The sequence below is a fragment of the Podarcis muralis genome, chromosome 1 (genome assembly GCF_964188315.1).
Source record: "Podarcis muralis chromosome 1, rPodMur119.hap1.1, whole genome shotgun sequence".
NCBI lineage: Eukaryota > Metazoa > Chordata > Lepidosauria > Squamata > Lacertidae > Podarcis > Podarcis muralis.
Genome location: NC_135655.1, coordinates 50,135,998 through 50,155,432, shown reverse-complemented (window position 1 = coordinate 50,155,432; position 19,435 = coordinate 50,135,998). Strand labels below are relative to the sequence as shown.

At 43.2% G+C, this 19,435-nt stretch overlaps 1 protein-coding gene across 5 annotated transcripts in view; it reads left to right on the top strand.

The window, feature by feature from the left end:
- CSTPP1 (centriolar satellite-associated tubulin polyglutamylase complex regulator 1) overlaps window positions 1-19,435 on the top strand; it is a 129,719-nt gene that overhangs the window by 16,017 nt on the left and 94,267 nt on the right. The window contains exons 1-2 of one of the 5 annotated variants that reach the window (XM_028726652.2): window positions 4,148-4,210; window positions 19,110-19,156. The exons of 1 other annotated variant lie outside the window; for it this stretch is intronic. Coding sequence is in view for 1 of the 4 variants with exons in the window: in XM_028726642.2 (XP_028582475.2) it covers window positions 4,165-4,210 (46 nt within the window). In the remaining 3 variants the exon portion in view is untranslated. Of the gene's footprint in view, window positions 1-4,029; window positions 4,211-4,317; window positions 4,537-19,109; window positions 19,157-19,435 lie in introns of those variants that run through there. 3 more of the 5 variants (XM_077928657.1, XM_028726642.2, XM_028726657.2) reach the window with 3 other exon arrangements.

Sequence of the window (19,435 nt, the reverse complement as noted above, 5' to 3'; positions counted from 1 at the left end):
CACTGGAGTTTTGTGCAGCAAATATATAAAGTGGAGACATCATCCAGGCTTATGCCTGCGTATGGGAACTGGAATCATGACAGGGTCATGGTTTCCATAAGCATGTACAGTGGTACCTTGGTTCTCGAACTTAATCCGTTCTCGGAGTCCATTCGACTCCCGAAACAGTTCAAAAACCAAGGTGCAGCTTCCAATTGCTTGCAGGAGCTTCCTGCACTCAAACGGAAGCCGCATCGGACGTTCAGCTTCCAAAAAATGTTCGCAAACTGGAACACACACTTCTGGGTTTGCGGTGTTCGGGAGCCAAAACGTACGAGTACCAAAGCGTTCAAGATCCAAGATACGACTGTAGAAAGGTCTTTAAAGATAAATGTATACAACACTTTTCCCCCCAAGGGGTGCTCAAGGGTACGCAGTACCAGCACCTCTTTTGTTGTTGTTAAAAAGTGTGGCGCTTACTGTAACAACTTCATGGTGAGTACTGGCACCTAATTTTCTAGAAAAAAAACACTGCATGTATATCTTTATTTATTAAATTTATATACTGCCCTTCATCCGAAGATCTCTGGGTGGTTCACAGTATAAAAATACAGGATAAAAGTGCAAATAAATAATTAGAACAGAACTAAACAAAACTAATCACCACTCACTCCCACAAACAGGTTTAAAAGGCTGTACAATATTCATCAGCCAAAGGCCTGGTTGAAGAGGAATATTTTTGCCTGTAGCCTAAAGGTATGTAATAAAGATGCTAGATGATCCCACATTTTCTGCAGGAAACAGTAGTGTAACCCTGGTGTTTCTCACCCGAAAGCCTAACAAAAAGTGTTGCCCATTCTTTTGGGTAAATATAGTTAGGAATTGCCTAGTATATGCTAAGTGTTTTACTGTCTTTGCCATCACATCAGTCCTGTGATTGATTTCCTATATACTAAGCATGAACTAATTATCCATTTGTCAATCAGCACAACTCTGATGTCATGTAATGTGAATTGGCTCTCAGATGCAAATCAGTGTCTTGATTTGGATTGATTTTTTTTTCTCAGTGTAAGAAATAGACTTACTGTAGGGTTACCAGACGTCCTTGTTTCCTGGGGGCAGCCCCCGGATTTACAAATTTGTCTCCGGACAAATTCCGTCCCCAGAATGTCCCCAGATTTGCAAACCTGTCCCTGGGAAATGTAGCAGTGGCAGTCTCAGCAGCCTGGTAGCGCAGTTGGCTCTGGCTGGCTTCAGGAGCTGCTTGTTGCCGTGGCGCCCGCCATTTTTCCTTGCAGGAAGTCCCCATATGATGTGTTGCGCACAAGACACATCATATGGGGACTTCCGGGAGGCAAACTGGCAGGCGCCACGGCAGCGAGCAGCAAGTGGCTCCTGAAGCCAGCCAGAGCCATCTGCGCTACCAGGCTGGCTCCGGACTGCTGACTGCCACTGCCACCACCACTGCTGAAGGGGAACCGGGGATGTCTGGTGGTACAGATCTCCTGCCCCCTGCCCCCTTTATATTGACTGATTGGGGAAGGCTTGGGAGTTGTGGGCGGGTGGTTGTTGCCCAGTTTTTTAAAAACTCTGCGCATTTATGTTTCACAGGGTGCGAAAGAAGGGCTTTGCACCTTTATACAATATACATGTGTGCTTGGTCCCAGGGTCTTTCGCCTCACCATCCCCACTACTGACTCCCTTTTGCTACTCAGCTTCAAAAAAAAAAAAAAAAAAGAGTCCCCAGATTCATTGTAAAAAATCTGGTAACCATACTGAAAACACACAATTATAATAAAACCCATTATGTACTTATCAGAGTTTAGCTTTTTAAACTCTCCTCACTTGCCGAAGAGCAGGTGATCTCTGTAGCGGATCTTGTAATAAGCAGCTTCAAGCTGGGGCAGGCCAATGGGCAAGTGACAAAGCAGAATAAAATGTGTGAAGGGCTCAAGACCCAACATCTTGTTTTTATTTGGTTCTCTTTTGAGTCATTAACAGTCAGGCGCCAGTAGTGCTCAAACTTATCATTATTACAACCACAAATGGGCTTTGTGTGTGAAAGGAAGATTTCATCCCTTTAGCTGGTCTTAAGAGAGAGTAAGCCCTCACAGAAACAACAAAACATATTTTGGGCAAAAAGATCTAGAGAAAAGAAGGACCACAGAAATACCCACAGAAATTCCAAATGTAGCTTTTAAACCTACATGCAAAACAGCATGTATAAGTGAGTGGTCCATATAATGACAGATGAAACAGCAATATATTGAAAAGAGCAAACTAATTAACTGTTACTAAGCCTAAGCACATGTAATGTTAACCATCACACAAAGCTTCCTTGTTTACTCCTGCCTCTGCTACCCCTCCCCTTCCTCTGTTGTTCCCGTCTCTAATTTTGGATTGCAAATTCCTTAGGACAGAGACACGAAAAGCACCATACTCACAGACAGAGCTAAAAAACAGCAACAATAAATAGTCTAGAACTGTGCTCTGCTGTTTTCAGTAGCAGAGCATGAAATCCACACCAGACTCTAACATCTTATCCTCTTTATTTGGTACTGGGAGCTGACCGTGCTGTGTGGAGTGACCGCCTTGGGTACTATTGTGTCATCTGTATGGGTAAAAGCCCTGCAGGTGTAGTTCTGCTGTTCATGTAGTTTTAGAGAATTGGGCTCTGAAGGTAAGGAATTTAAAGTACTTTGAATCTTAGAGAGAACTGTGGAAACTACTGTACTTAAATTACTGATCGAGAAGTATTGCATATGATGAAATAACTCCTCCAGGCACACATTTTTTAGCAAACCAAAACAGTTACCGGTATCTCTTTTCAATTTATTGTATCAGTTGTAGCTGTATAACAGAACCATTTATAGTATATTGTTTAAAGTACAGATCTGGGTGTCATTTTTTGGAAGAAATGTTTTGTTGTATTGAAACCAAGAGGTGTAGAATAGAGGTGCGGAAGGGTAGTCGATTGTTTCAAAGCAATGCTAAACTAGTACATCAATGCAAATACCAGGGGGCAAATATACACACAACAGCAGGCAGTAACCTGTGTTGGCATTTGATAACTGGTTGCTCCAAGAAGTAGACAAGGGTAAACATGTTAGTAATGTCTCAATTAGGAAAGAAAATAAAGGCTTGAATACTTTCTAATATTTGCTATAAGACGTTAGGGAGGGACCTAGCTCAGTAGTAGAACCTCTGCTTTGCATGTCACAGGTCGAAATCCTGAGCATCCCTAGATACAGCTGGAGATTATTGGGAGGGAGCATGTTTCTAGAACTAAAGTGAAACTGTGAAGCTCCCTTGTTATTTCTGCCATTGCATGCTACATGTTGTTTAAGTAATCTACTTAAACAACATGCACAGAGACTGGTCAGCAGGTAATGTATTTTTCCACCTGCCTTGCCCCCACCCTTCAACCTTCATAAGGGAGCTGTTTCCAGAGGAAGAACTGTGAGGGGAAAGAGACTGTGTCTGTCCTGAGGTGGTGGATGGTCTCACCTGTGCTGGCCCACCTCTAGCCTGAGGAACCTTCAGGGAGTTGCCATGGGCATCATGTGTATTTTAATGAGCTGAACAGAGTGGAAGAGTGTGAGTCATGGGGGTGTGGAGAGTGTGTATGAAATTCAGTGCTTGGTTTATTTTTCGGTTACTATTTTGTTAATGTCAAATAGAATTAATTTTCATAAATGCTGTATTGATTTGTTAATCATATAATATGAAGTGCTCCGATTGTGATGTTTGGCCTTTTTTTAGTTGTTGCTTTAAGTGGTTTATAGATTTTGATTGTTCCACTGTTCAATTAAATTTTTTTTAAAAAGGTTGACGTCTGCTGCCGTCATCTACATTTCAAAAGAAGGGGTCTGGTGAAGTATTATCTAAAGCAGGTAATTAACCCTGGATGCTTCTGCAGACACCTTTATTAATAGCAATCTCAAACAAACAAACAACCCCAACCCTCAAAGCCCACTTGACTGGGCACCTGGGTAAACTGTGGTGCGGGGGAGCGCGAAGAGGGGGGGTTTCCGGGCGCGGCCTCCCCGCTTCTGTTCCTCTTCCTCCAAGGGGGATCCTAGCTGCGAGGGAGCTTGTTTCTGGCCGGAGACAATTTTCCCGGCCGCAGCGTCTGGTGTCCTAGAGACCGGTGAGGGGAAAAAAGAAGGGAGGAGGTTTGACAGGATGCTGAACGCCGACCGCCTCTCCCCGTCGGGGCTCGAGTATCTGGGTGAGGCTCCGGCGGGCGCGGCACGCGGAGCAGGTGGCCTCCGCTGCGCCTTCCCTGCAGCAGCCGAGGGAGGAAGGGAGGGAGTGAGCGGCGCGGTCGAGGCAGGCGGCTTCCCTGCACCCCTCCCTTCTGGAGGCTCTTCGGATTTCTGCCCCCCCCCAATTTTTCTCCTAACTGGGGTGGGTGGGGCACTGGTCACCCCAAGACCCCCGGGCACAGGTTGGAAGGAAGACGGGGGTGAATGGGGGGCCCGCCCCCGCCGCCCGGCGCGTCTTGGGTGAGGCAGGCGATTTAAAGTCTCCCTAGCGTTTCCTCCTTTACCTGAGGTGGGAGTCGGATGGTTGCCAGCGGGGTTTCCAATCCTGCTTTCAGTGTTTTCCAACCTGCGTTCATTCATTCTTGAAAGCAAAAGCCGACGTAGCCAGCAACACAATGCTAGTCGTCTTCCATTTCAAACACCTGCAAAAATCCTTTAGGCTTGTAATGCAAATACAGAAGGTGATTTTCATCTCCTTCTCCAGCCAGTTAATATTACCGGTGAATGGGTTGGCTGGTGGAAGCGCTCTAGACACGTTTCAGTATAACATTGTTTAAAACGGGGGCGGGGGGGCTGGGATGACTGAAGGTTGTTCACAATGGGCCAGGAATGGCTCTCTATTAACCGTATTGGGGCATTTTTTTCCATCCCATACGAAAAGGGATGCCTTTGATCAGGGTGGAACGAAGCTAAACTAAGCAACCTCTTGCATCAAGTTAGGATTCTTTATACTAAAAAGCAAACAAACCCCAAGAAGTGTTCTAGCACTTTTGAGATTATATAACAACAGTATTTACGTAGCACTTTCTGGGTGTTCCAAAGTGTTTCGCAATGTTTCACATATGTCAGTAATCTTTGCAACAACTGTATTATTGTTAATATCATTTTCTGGATGGGCAGCCCATGGGCTGCTGAGAGATAGTGACTTGCCTAAGACTATCTAGTGAGTTTGTCGCTAAGGTAAGATTTGAACTTGCTGGTTTAAATTTGTGTAAATCTAAAGTAAGTCCTGTTGTGTTCTATGGGGTTTGCTCCCAGATAAGTGTGCCTTACAGCACAGTCCTATGCATTGCTATTTGGAAGTGAACCCCACTGGATTTAACAAGGTTTATTCCATATATATATATATATATATATATATATATATATCTATCTATCTTAAGATCACAGCCTTCTCCTCATCAGTCATTTGGCACACTTCTTCTGTCCTTGAAAGTGTGTGTGAAATGTGTAAAGCAATGGAAGATAAAGTATTTGCAGTACAAAATATGCCTATGGATAGCAGAGATGTTATACACATGTAATCCTGTAATCTAAACTAGTGTTCAAATAAATTTTGGGAAATTGTCTTCCATGCTGAATAGGCTCTGGGAATAGTTCATCTCTCATGACCTGGTGGCTACCAATGTCTGTCATGGTTGCTGTGTTTCTTTAGGAAACTGCATGTGTTGTGTGATATACTTTTAAATGAGTTGCAGAATGCAACTTGAGTGAGCTAGGTGTTAGCAGCTACTGGAAGCATCTCAGCAAACAAAAGTATGAGATTAATGGAAGTAAGGGAAGAAGAGGAGAAGTTTGGAAGGATTGATGTGGTCTACAGGCCTCCCACTGAGGGACTTAATTCTGCTGGAACATTGAGTTCAGATACTAAAAAAATCTGGATTTGCATAGTTCCTTCTTTGATTATACCCAATCCCAACAATTAAAACGACTATAGTATACTGCAAAGGGGAAAGTGTGAGGTGTGTCTCTTAAACATCTCTTTGATCACAATTGGCATGTAGCCACCTATTATTTATTTATTTATCTATATTCAAAGAACCCTTCCCACATTGGCTTCCCTGCCAAGGAACTCCTGCACATTGCAGAGGACTGAGCAGAATGATCAAAAAAGTATACTCCGCTCATGTATGGTTTTGGCCAGGTCTTTGCTGATCCTGCATGGAAATGAGAATGCTCTTAGGTTAGAACAAGCCCAATATTCCCCTGCAGGAGCAGATTGGCAGTAGTGTGCAAGCTGTCTTCTAGGTAAAATTGTTTGTCCTTGCTGAACTTTTCATTGAGGAACTCCCGATAAGCTCCTTATCAGGAGATAACCCCTTGGTTTTCCAGTAACAAAATTCAAAATCTACTCATTTAAGCAAATAAGTAACAGCCCCATAAGGAAAAGCCTTTCTTTGAAGGCACTGGATAAGCCAGTCTGTGGGAAAGCACCATCCAGCTCTGCTATCTTTTTTAACTTGTATAAAACTGGCTAATTTTATTAGTTGAATGCTCATTATCTTGCTCCATCCAGTGGGGTTGGTCATTGTTATGCCACATCTTATGTGTGGGAAAGAAAGGCTCAGATGTTTTGATTTGGCCAACCATAACTCTGTTGAGTGGACATGCAATTGAAGCCAGCTCCCTTACCCCCTAGTATTTCAGAGCAAATTTCTCAGCCATCATATGATGATTCTGTGTGTTCGATTTTTAAAAAGAATGTACCCCCCCTTTTTTATAACATGTATATACCACCCAATAAACAAAGCTTTTCTGAGCAGTTTACAAGTAAAAATTAAGACCAAAAGTATAAAACTATGACATAAAACACAAATGTAAAACTAAAAACAATAAGAGAATAAAACCAGAGTGAAAATAGTGTCAGAGGAAGGCTACAGTGCAAAAAAATCTAAGAAACAATAATAATTATTATTATAATAATTACTTTTATTAAGATTGAAAAGCTTTAGAAACTAAAAAGGTGCTAAAAGGACCACAACTTGGGCACCAGGCAAGCCTCTCCACCACTGAAAATACAGCTTCTCTAGTAGTCGCCCACATCAAGGGTGGGTGATAGGATGCAGCCTTATATTAGGTCAGAGCATTGGTCAATCTAGCTCAGTGTCAGCAAAACTATTAGCACTGGCTCTCCAGAGTTTCAGGCAGGGGACATTTCCAGCCCGACCTGGAGATGTTAGGGACTGAACACAAGACCTTTTGCAAGTAAGTGCATGTTCTACTACTGAGCTACTGGCCTTCCCCTCTTCATCTGGCCATGACGCCTGGGAAGATGATCTTAAAGGTAAAGGGACCCCTGACCATTAAGTCCAGTCGTGGCTGACTCTGGGGTTGCGGTGCTCATCTCGCTTTACTGGCCGACGGAGCCGGCGTACGGCTTCCAGGTCATGTGGCCAGCATGACTAAGCCGCTTCTGGCGAACCAGATCTTAGGGTCTTGTTATGTGGGAGGAGACATAATTTCATGTCATTATGTTGAAGTTCAGGCATCCCAGCCATACAAATCTTGGCCTTTTGTCCCCTAAACTTGAATATCTGCTTTTAGTTCTCAATTATACATTTAAATCTAGGTCATAATCTCCTAAATAATAATGGATGGATTTGATCTACTTACCTGTTTAGCCCATTCATCCCTTTTACTTGTGCTCCTACATTTAAATGCATACTTTTTTGGAAACTGTTTGAAAAATCTGTTGACTTTTACCTGCCTTAAATTTCTGTTCTGCATGGAATTTGGGAACTTCAGTTCTCTCAAAAGTAGGCCGCTGCTGTAGTAAAAAATAAGTTGGTTGTCCCGTCCCTGTGTTGTATAGATCATGCTCAGGTATGTTGTTTTTTAAAGAGTTACTTTATTTCAGGGGTGTGGGGGAGCGCCTATATGATTTTCTCAAAAGCTGTTGACTAAGGGTTTGTTTGATTAATATGTATCCAGTAAAAGTAAGCAATGTTTGGGAAAGTGCTTTTGAATCTCTTTCGGCATTGACCTGGGTTTGTTTAAAAAAAATTCTTTGGAGAGAATAGCAGCCTTTCTCCAGGTGCTTTATTGTGTTTCTCAAGGCCTTGTTAATAGAATTAACTGGCTGTGAGACTACAGGTAATTGTGATTGGAGAAACCAAATCATGTTAATCTCATTCAGAAGTCTGTTTGTTGCCCCAGGCTGTGTATCAGGTGTTCTTTGAAGAGACTCCAAGCTCAGCCTCCTCTCTCTTGGGATGGGTGAAGTGTCTTGTAAGTCGTCCCCCTCCCCACTACACACATGAGAAGGAACTAAGCAAGTTGGGTCCTTTTAAACCCCCATCCCAACCCTGTTGTAGTGAACACCCCCTGTGTCAGTTTGTGCTGCAATATTTTTCTGTTACACATTCTGTGACATATTTTCAGGGACTAGAGATCAAGGTTGTGCTTGGAGGTGCCTGGACTACGGAGGCACCTGGGTCTTGTCCATACCTCTGCATTAGAACCTCATTCATACCGAATAGTACAATAATAGAGTTGGACCTCCTGGGTCATCTAATCCAGGGGTCGGTAAGGCTTACTGGGCATGGGCCGGATCACTCCTGTGGAGATCCTCTGTGGGCTGGGCCAGCGCAGCGCGAAACCGGAAATCGCATCTGTGCATGTCCGCGAGGCTGAAAATCACTTCTGCACATGCCCAGCCGCTGAAAACCACACCTGCGCAGAAGCAATTTTTGGCATCTGGGCATACGCAGAAGCGATTTCTGGATACGCGGAAGAGAGTCCCTGCGCTGCGCTGGTTTAGTGCAGTGCGCGGGGACTCACTGAGTGGGCGGCTCGGTTCGGGGGCTGCCCATGGGCCAGTTAAGCGACCCTCATGGGCCGCTTCCAGCCGATGGGCCTTAGGTTGCCTGCCTCTGATCTAGTCCAACTCTCTGCAATGCAGGAATATGCACCCATACAGGGATCAGACATGTGACCTTGGCATTATCAGCATCATGCTGTAACTGACTGAGCTAACAGAACAAGGCTGTCCTGTGTTTGGATTTCAGTGTTCTCATTTATGCCATTCATGTTCAGTTGTTAAAGAGCAAGGGGCTTTTTAAAAACCTGACTGTTTCCTATTGGTAATGCAATTGCCCCCATCAACTGCATAGATGTTTGGGGAGTGGTGCAACCTGTCCTGAACCTTTCTTTCTTACCCTTGTATATGGAGACTGCCATCCTATTTAAAAACTTTGAATGCCCTGAACCTTTCTTCCTTACCCTTGTATATGGAGACTGCCATCCTATATGAAAGCATTGAATCCCTGCCCCCATGTAGTGAACAGAGCTGCCTTTATTCAAAGTATAATGGACCCAGAAAGTTGAGTCTGTTAAATATGGGGAAATAGTGGATACTAGTTCATTAGGGCAAATGGGAGACTGCTTCGCCATTCCCAGTCTAGCCTCAGTCAGCCGGCACCTGCCTGCATTCTTACTTGCGAGCAGTCTAACTTACAAGCAGCCTAGAGGTGGCACTGGCTGTCAGCTTGCTCCTCTGTAGTCTCAGTGTTGCTTTGTAGAACTCAACAGAGAGGTGGATGGGGACAATACTAGAGATATGAAGGGTGCAGGGGATTGGTAAAGCCATAAAAAAACGGGGGAGGGTAAACAGGCCTACCCCAATTTTCTGTTCATTTATTTTTTTAAAAAAAAGTCAGTCCGTCCGTCCCCCCCCCCCCCCGAAAAATTGATTAAAAAATGGATCTGTGCCTTCTCATCTCTAGACAAAACTAGAATTGGTAGGCTCCATTTGTCATTGGCTCTGGTTCCACCTACTGTTGGCCTCCCTTCCTTCAGCCTGGTTACTATTCTCAATGGGCCCAAGCCACCACTGAGGAAGATTTTCCATAGAGAAGCAGAAACAACTTGTGAGGAAGGACCTATAGGGGATACACTGACTGCAGAAAAGGAAAAATGAATGTAAACTTAAAACAGGATCATTTTGATATGAAAGCAGCAGTTAATGTGGAGTGACTAAAGATGGGGTTGAAGATGAGGATATTAACCCTTTTTGTTAGCTTAAGAGTACAGTATTTCAGCCACTTGTTAAAATTCAGGATGTCGCAGAGGAAGAAACATTAACGAAATTAATGCTAGGTATGATTGTTTATTTAAGGCTAATGTCCTGCCTTTCAAAATGCATTTCAATAATGGATTCATTAAGAAATGAAATCAATATTTGTAATCATGCAATATTTGAAAACACATATAGCAGCCAGATATCATAAGAAAATGGTATTAACTTAATATGTCAAGAGGACCACTAGAAAAGTGGTTGCTAAAAGCAAACAAAGCAGCAGCTGGAAAGGGAATAGCATTAAACAATACAAGCCAAGGGTACACAACTAAAAACCTGCTGTGGTCAATGTACTCTAAATATAGAACTTCAGTAATCCTTACAACCATTCTGTATGGTAGCAGCCCATCAGTATCTCCCCGTTGTAGATGTGGGGCTGAGGTGGAGCGGCTTGAATGTATGGCTGTTCCATGAGGAACTTTCCCAGTTCAAAGCTCTACCATATCTGAATGTGCTTCATAGCTTTGATTTCTTGGTTCTTTTGATGAAGTGCTGCCCTTTCAGTGAAGCTCTTTTCCAACTCCAGGTCTAATGGAGGGCTTACTCTTCTCAGAGCGATTTTGAAACTTTTAATTATTTTCTCTCTTGAGCTAAGTTCCTCTCTTTCCCCTCTCTACCAGAATCCCTTTCCCCTTCATCTTGTGCCAGCAGCGGACATGTGAGAACATGAGCCCCCTGCCAGGGAAGGTCTGTGTTTTGTAAAGCCTGGGACTGGTTGATGCCAGAGTTGTGGCGTCTCTTACGAAAGGGAAGCGCTGTGGGGTGCAGCTGTTCTGCCATTGCCAGTCAGAGAGCCCTTGACTCTCAGCACATGAAAACGAGCTCTTGGGGCACTGCAGATGCGTTTGATGCTTTCTTCTTTCTTCTAGCTAGCTGTTCCTTCTTTCATGTTTGCCTGCCTGCTCTCCTGCCTTCGTACATTTAACTATTTGGTTGGCAAGGAGTTTAGAAATAATAAGTACTTTAGTGAAAGAAACATAGTAATTAATATTGCATTCACAGTTAACGCTTAAAGATTCTGCATCGGCTCCAGACTAAGGCTGCAACTCTCTGCCCAAATACCTTGGGCTAATAGGTCTCATTAAAATCAGTGGGACTTACTTCTGAGTAAACATGTATAGGATGTTAGTGCTGTAGGTTAGCTACTCGTAGTTCCCATTGAAAGTAGCGGGACTGGAGTTCTCACATGGTTTTCAGTGGGTCCTAAATGCAACTAACTTAGTTTGGAGTCGTAAGAGAATAGGGGAAGGGGAAGGGGAAGAGCATCTGCTTTACATGCCAAAGGTCCCAGGTTCAATTCCCAGCATCTCTAGGTAGGGCTGGAAGAGACCCTGGAGTGCCATTTCTGTACCATTTTAGACAATACTGAGCTTGGTAGGCCAGTGCAGCTCCCTATGTTCCTGATATTTTAGACTGAAAAAATGTGGGGAGACCCTGGGATAATGATTTGAGTAGAAAAGGCATGTTAGCGCCTTGGTGCAGTGTACCAGTCCAAAATGGCATGCGCAGCGCAAAAAACAGGGCCACTTAAAAAAAAGGGGGGACATCCCTGGCTTGTATTGTCACAATGTGTCACAGCTGTCCTATACTGACTGGCAAGGTACACTTGAAGTCACTCATCCTCCCATCATAGAGGAGAGCAACATACCAGTATTTGATTCTGAGCACACACAAAGAAGGGTGTGTGATACCAGGCTGCATGGCTGCATGAGGATGGGCTATCTGTAAAAGGTTGTGCATTGGCATTGCTTTGCTAGCTAAACACAGAAGTGTTTGTTTTCAGTTGAGCTCAAGACTGAGAAATTCTTTTGTTCTTAATTTAGATTCCATTTGACCCATGTTGTCCTTAGTGGTAAAATACTGGCAGATTGTATAGCCTCACAACACATGTCCCAGATCAGCAGCATATACCCTGCGTTGTAACACTATCTGCTGAATGACGTGCCAGACCAGCACATTTGCCAAACAGTGTAGGAGCACCCCCCTGAGTTTCTGAAGAGCGATACTGAGGTTAACAAAGTGTCAGAGTCACAAAACTCTGTAAAACGGAGAGGATCGGTCCTGGCAGCATACAATAGTTGAGCCTTTGTTTGTCTTGGTTATTTGCCCGTCTTGTCCTGGATAATCTTTAGGGCTGTCTGGTATGAATCTAAGACATGATTGGAAAGAATCAGTTCAGTAGAATAGAATTTATAATTCTGCCTGTGTATCTGGTGTCTTAAGTGATGGTTATGAACAAAATGACCCTAGCAATTTTTAGTAGGAGATACTCAGAAATTCACTCTCCTGTGTTTTGGTATGACTTTGTGCTTTACGTGACAGAATGTTTGACTGGAGGAGGCAAAAATATCAAATTATTACCATTGAAACCCATAGGTCTGCTCTGGAGGCAGTGCTTTAGGAATTATGACATAAAGCCTCAAAATCAAAAGACACACACACACACACACACACCACCACCACCACCACCACCACCACCACCACTACAGACACAAACACACAACCACTTGTTGGGGGAAACCAGTTTCCCTAAAGGACATATTTCCAAGCAAACAGACTGAACTATAAAGTTTTATATTCTTTAAGAGCTGCATCCCAGGTGTGTATATCTTTTGCCTCGTGGGACTTCTAACCAAATTAATCCCTCCAATTCTGGGTTTAGCTTTCAAAACTTGTAACACTAGCCAAATCCCAGTGGCTGAAACAGGAAATGGTGTATCTGATAAACTTGCACTGTGTCAAATATTTTTAGTGCTCTAAAAATACATGTTTTAGGACATATTTACTCAGAAGTAAGTCACATTGCGGTCAGTGAGGCATATAACCAACAAAGGTTGGTCTTATTATGCAGCGCAGCTTGTTCCTGACTATCAGCACCTTCAACTTTGCCAGCATGGGATCAGCTGCCAAGGCAAAACTGCCCTCACGTGCATGTGTCTCTCACTCTCTTGGCTGACAGCTTGAATAGTTCAGTGGACTGTAGCTATTGTGGCAGGACATGTTTTTAGAGTGTCAGCTATAGTAGCCTGGCTACAGGCATTTGAAGATAAGGTCACAAACCTTGAAAAACGGCCCAATTTAAAGGAAGAAATCTGCACCGTGAAAATGAAAGCATTATAATAAATGTGTGCTTAGCAGCCTACTGACCAGAGGGTAATGTTCCACTAACCTCCAGACTCCCTGGGTTTAAAAAGCAGTTTTAAGATTTTGGCATAAAAACTGTGGAATATTAAATGGATAAGGTTGGGGTTTTTTTAAAAGTTGTATGCTCTGCTGCTGTTATGCAGGCTTAAGCAAAACAACTGGGTTACATGTGATTGTCACATAAATGCACAAAAATCAAGATTTTCATAGCTGAAAAAGTTTTTACAGCACAATTATTTATTTCATGTATAAATCATTTCATATGAAGCAATGCAAAGCAATTTAACAATAGAATAAAACTTATAAAACAATTGCATATATAGAAACAATTAAAAGCTTTTATATAAAAGCAGTCAAAACATCTATCTATGTAAAAAATTTCAAATCCAATACAGATATTGACAGATATATTAATAACAGTGTTTAACACCCTGTGTGTATACAGAGACACGTTTGGCGAGCATAGTTTGGTGCAGTTTGTGCCTGCATTTTTGTTTGTGTCTGTTACGCTTGCTCAAAAGACACACTGCAGAACAGTGGCTGTCAAAGTGTTACCTGATTGGCAATCAAAATATTAGTTTCATGGATCACTCTTGTCACCTTTAGGCACCAGGAAACGTGTATCAGGATGCTAGAGCCAAGTTATTCTTTTATTTGAAACAGCCAGCGAGTTTCTTCCTGAAAATATATGCTTAAGTGGGAAATGTATCTGGTACAGTTTTTATCCGCAACATAATTAATAAAATGTGCTTTGAAGATAATTACAGATGAAGTTCTAAATGTAGGACTTTTGCAGTAGCAGCTTTGAAAACACTGAAAAATGTTCTTATGGCTAGGCTTGAACAAAAACCACTACTGGAAACAGGATGATATATGTAGTAGTACTGTTTGCTATGTGATAGTTTTAATCCTTTTAGAACTTAATACGAGAGATTTGAATGGCCATCCCTTGTCCATTTCTGAGGCGGTTGTTCACCATCTCTGACTTCTCTTTTTAGTGTTCTCTTGACAGCTCTTAAACTGTAATCATTCACCCATATTCCTGGAAGTAAGTCCCATTAAATTAATGAGGCTTGCTTCTGAGTAGACACACGATTCCACTGTAAGTAAAGTTGCAGCAAGAGCGGCATGTGCTTAAGCTCCAGTAATAACTGCTTCATAATCCTCAGCACTTTCTCCTGTTTTCTTACTGAGCAGCATAACAGAAAGTGCTCAGACATACAATAGTGGAGCCCTAATGTCTGTGAGGGAGAGACAGGGGATATGGCAATATGTAATGGGCTTGCTGGCTTTATTTTTACCCCCTCCCTGCAGCATGTAAGTGTTTTGACCTCCCACTGGACTTGACAGCTTATTGAGTGGGTAGGTTTTTTCCCCTTAAGGAAAATGTCAGGAAAATTATGATTACAATTTTCAGTTCATAGTTTGGTCTTCTTGTTTTACATGTAAAGCTAGGGAGCACCCGTTACACGACAGTTGTTTCTTTGTAGTGTTTGCCCCTTTAGTATGCTCTACCACATTTGCAAGAGAAGTGAAAAATAATTTTTAAAGGCTTTTTTGTCTGTGTTCAAAGCAAGAGGAAGAACAAGGTAGTAGTAGGTCCTTTATGTGGAGAAGATTTAATGCTATTGGGTGACAAGAGAGAAGGCAGAACTACCTACTTGGCCTTTGTCTTCACCCAAAAGAAAAGCAGTGCCCAATCTGGTGATAACAGAATAAACAATGCAAGGAGCGGGCCACAGCCCAAGAATTGATCCCTCAGATTTGCACAGAACCTTCATTGACAACTCCCTTTGGCTTGCTGATCAGAAGGTTGGCAGTTCAAATCTGTGTAATGGGGTGAACTGTTGCTTTGCCCCAGCTTGTGCCAATCTAGCAGTTCGAAAGTGTACCAGTGTAAGTAGATAAATAGGTACCTCTGCAGCGGGAAGGTAAATGGCATTTCCGTGCACTCTGGCGCTCATCACGGTGTCCCGTGCTCCAGAAGTGGTTTAGTTATGCTGGCCACATGACACAGAAACGCTGTATGCAGACTAACACCAGCTCCCTCGGCCTGAAAGCAGAGATGAGCGCCACACCCCATAGTTGAATTTGACTGATGAGCGCTGTAACCCCAGAGTCGTTCGCAACTGGACTTAACTGTCAGGGGTCATAGAATCATAGAATCATAGAGTTGGAATAGACCACAAGGGCCATCGAGTCCAACCCTCTGCTAAGCAGGAAACACCATCAGAGCACTCCTGACATATGGTTGTCAAGCCTCTGCTTAAAGACCTCCAAAGAAGGAGACTCCACCACACTCCTTGGCAGCAAATTCCACTGTTGAACAGCTCTTACTGTCAGGAAGATCTTCCTAATGTTTAGGTGGAATCTTATTTCTTGTAGTTTGGATCCATTGCTCCGTGTCCGCTTCTCTGGAGCAGCAGAAAACAACCTTTCTCCCTCCTCTATATGACATCCTTTTATATATTTGAACATGGCTATCATATCACCCCTTAACCTCCTCTTCTCCAGGCTAAACATGCCCAGCTCCCGTAGCCGTTCCTCATAAGGCATCGTTTCCAGGCCTTTGACCATTTTGGTTGCCCTCCTCTGGACACGTTCCAGTTTGTCAGTGTCCTTCTTGAACTGTGGTGCCCAGAACTGGAGACAGTACTCCAGGTGAGGTCTGACCAGAGCAGAATACAGTGGCACTATTACTTCCCTTGATCTAGATGCTATACTCCTATTGATGCAGCCCAGAATTGCATTGGCTTTTTTAGCTGCCGCGTCACACTGTTGGCTCATGTCAAGTTTGTGGTCAACCAAGACTCCTAGATCCTTTTCACATGTACTGCTCTCAAGCCAGGTGTCCCCCATCTTGTATTTGTGGCTCTCATTTTTTTTGCCCAAGTGCAATACTTTACATTTCTCCCTGTTAAAGTTCATCTTGTTTGTTTTGGCCCAGTTCTCTAATCTGTCAAGGTCGTTTTGAAGTGTGATCCTGTCCTCTGGGGTGTTAGCCACCCCTCCCAGTTTGGTGTCATCTGCAAATTTGATCAGGATGCCCTTGAGTCCATCATCCAAGTCGTTGATAAAGATGTTGAATAAGACCGGGCCCAAGACAGAACCCTGTGGCACCCCACTAGTCACTCTTCTCCAGGATGAAGAGGAACCATTGATGAGCACCCTTTGGGTTCGGTCAGTCAGCCAGTTACAAATCCACTGAGTGGTAGCATAGTCAAGACCGCATTTTACCTTTTTAACCATCCAGGGGTCTTTTACCTTTACTTGCTCCCCTACTCTCCATTTTTCAGTTGCCTAAGGTAACCCAGTAGACCTTTCTCCTTCCACCTCATGCTGCTGCTTCTGCCTGAGGCAGAGAGTGGGGGAACCCCCAAATCAGGTACTTCTGAACATTAACAGAGTGCTCTTACCTGGAGAGAGGAAAGGCTTGAAAGGCACAAAAGAGAGATAGATATCTCCCTCCCCTCTCCCTTTGGACCTTGCCAAGCCTCCCTTCCCCTTACAGCTTCTCCTGTGAGGAAGGGGGAAACAGTAGCAGAAGTAGGCTCAAATTAGCCACAGAGGAATTCTCCAATGCATTCTCTGATGAAGGGAGGCCGACAGCCTACATAAGCCACAAAGGAAGAGTCACAACAGATCGGGTCAGCTGTTCAGCAACTATCCTGCTCACAGGAGAAGGCTGAAATGGCAGCCGCTGTGAGGTGAACAATAGCGGCAGTGGACCAGGACAGTTGCTGAGGAACTGCCCTCACCTGTCATGACCATTGCTCTGTGGCTTACCTAGGCCACGCTGCCCTCAGACACTGCTGTAAAGGCCCCACAGCTCTCTGAAGTCTATTGTCACACTGTAGTTCACAGTACCACCTGTGTGTGGCCAAGCAAAGTGTAGCATGATGACACTCTTGTGTTTGTATTATATGGCAAGATATTTTCTTTTGAGCCCTCAGGTTTAAACAAAACCAGAAAACTGCATAAGCAAATTTACAGCTGCCCAATTTGACCGTGTGCTTTTGCACAGCTGTTGGGTAGGGAATTTGTTTCATAACAAGGTGCACGCATAGCTATATGTGGGCATACCCTGTTGCTACTTAATTAGCATAATAGAATCAACAAATTGAAAAACAGGGGGAAATACCTGTTGGTATGAACAGGAAAGACCAAGGTTGTTCTTCATATACAAATTCAAATACATGCAGCTGTGGACTACTCTGGTCTAATTCAAATGGGGGAAAAGCATATTAACAGCTAAAAAATTCTAAAATGTGGACAAGCCCAGGGTAAGGCATCAGATGGCTGTATTAGATGTTAATCAGGTCACACTGGGACCTCTTGGGAAGCAAATATATACAATGGTCGTTTCTCTATCTCTGTAATTACAAAAAACAACCATTGCCATGGGTATTCCTGTTCACCATCTAGTCTGATGATGAATTCTGGAGACCTCAAAAACCTTTACACAATGTTGTGATATTTTCAATTTTCAGATAAAGGTGTTGCCCCAAGGCTGATGTTTTTATTGTGTGTTTTTTTCTCTCTTGGGGCAACACAGCTGCTTTTCTTTCTGCTTCAGCACTACTAGTACTGTACTGCATTTGCCATAATGCCAATCATTATTTGATGTGCCTCCATCTGCTTGGTTACTGATTTACCTCGGAGCAACAGAACCATTTGATTCCTTTGGATCCTGTGTATTAGAACTTGATTCTTATCAGCTTCCCATTGTCTGCCCACAGTGCGGTCAAATGATTTAACTTTCACAGGTGTGTGATAAAATGCTTGTTAGAACTCTGATCAGAACACAGATTAACTTTACTAATACTAAATTTATTTCCTTTTTAAGAGCGAGATTTGTGGTTTAATGAGGCAATGAAAATAAAATGTTACAAATAACCATGTCTCACTGATAAGACCTAAGTGGTGATTACGATAACTTTGTTGTCTGCTTCACCCACCAACCTTCCTGTTTTCTCTCACCTGACCTTTCTTGTATAGATATCTATGTTTGAATATGTAATCTGCATTGGTTGATTAACTGTTTTAACCTTGTACCATCTTACTTTAAATGGACCACTTATCTTTAATAACCCCATGAAAGGAACAAAAAAGTGGAGAAAGGGAAAGGGAAACTTCAAAAGAGGTGGATAGAAGAATTTCAGTGTTAATTAATTCTTCAAAGCCTTCTAAAAACAAGTGAATTTGTTATAACATTTAGCTAATAGATGTATTTGCTTGTGATGATCAGAAATTGCAGCTGGCTGGGAGATATCTTCTAACACGGAATGCTGTCATTATTACAGAATTATGAGACTGTGCTTTGTGATATATAAACTTGTAAATATGGATTGCGCAGTGTCATCTTGTAGATGCAGATTACAAGGTGCTCGTTCCACACTTTAAGTGTGCGTATGAACAGTTAACTTGTGTTCAGATCTCTGGGCTTGGCCACAGGACCAGACCAGATGGGAAGAGCATCTTCAAGACCAAAGTGTGGAGGGGGGGGGGGAGCCCTCCCTGTTGTAATTGGGCAAGAGGTTCTTAGGTGAGAGGTGAGGACTTTTTACTAGCATGCTGCATTTGGATTTAATGAGTGCCGTTGCTGGCTCAGACAATTTCTGGGAGGAGATCACTGAGCACAGCACTTGGGCACGCAGGGGAAAGGGAGGGAGGTGGAGGAGAAGAAAATAACCTGGTTGCTGTTAACTTAGGAGTGTGACTGAGTTGCACGACTCGTTCCTCCCTGAGGCATCACAGGTGCGTGGAGTTATTTTTCTTTAATCACTCACATAAATTAAAAAATTTATTCCTTTGCATTAAAATAATTAAATAAAGCTACGCCCTGTATCTTTTATTGCCAGATAATATCTTTGAACCTCTGGCTCACAGTCTTACCACCAGCTGCAAGGTATTTTCCAGGGTGTGCTTTACCCATTCTGCCATTGTACTAAATAATGTTCTAGACAGAAAAAGTCCCTGATAACAATCAGAACTCATCTGAAGTTTTAATCATAGTGCCCACTAGCAAATCGTCTTCTCTAGGCTTCTCCTTGGGTCCACCTGCCCTGCCTTCCCACCTGTCAGCTATGACAAGATGAAAGAGCTTTCCATTAGAAGTACCATGTGTGGGTGGAAGAGGTTAGTATGCACAACTACAGTGGCTTGCAGAACTGTGGGTCTTCTGAGT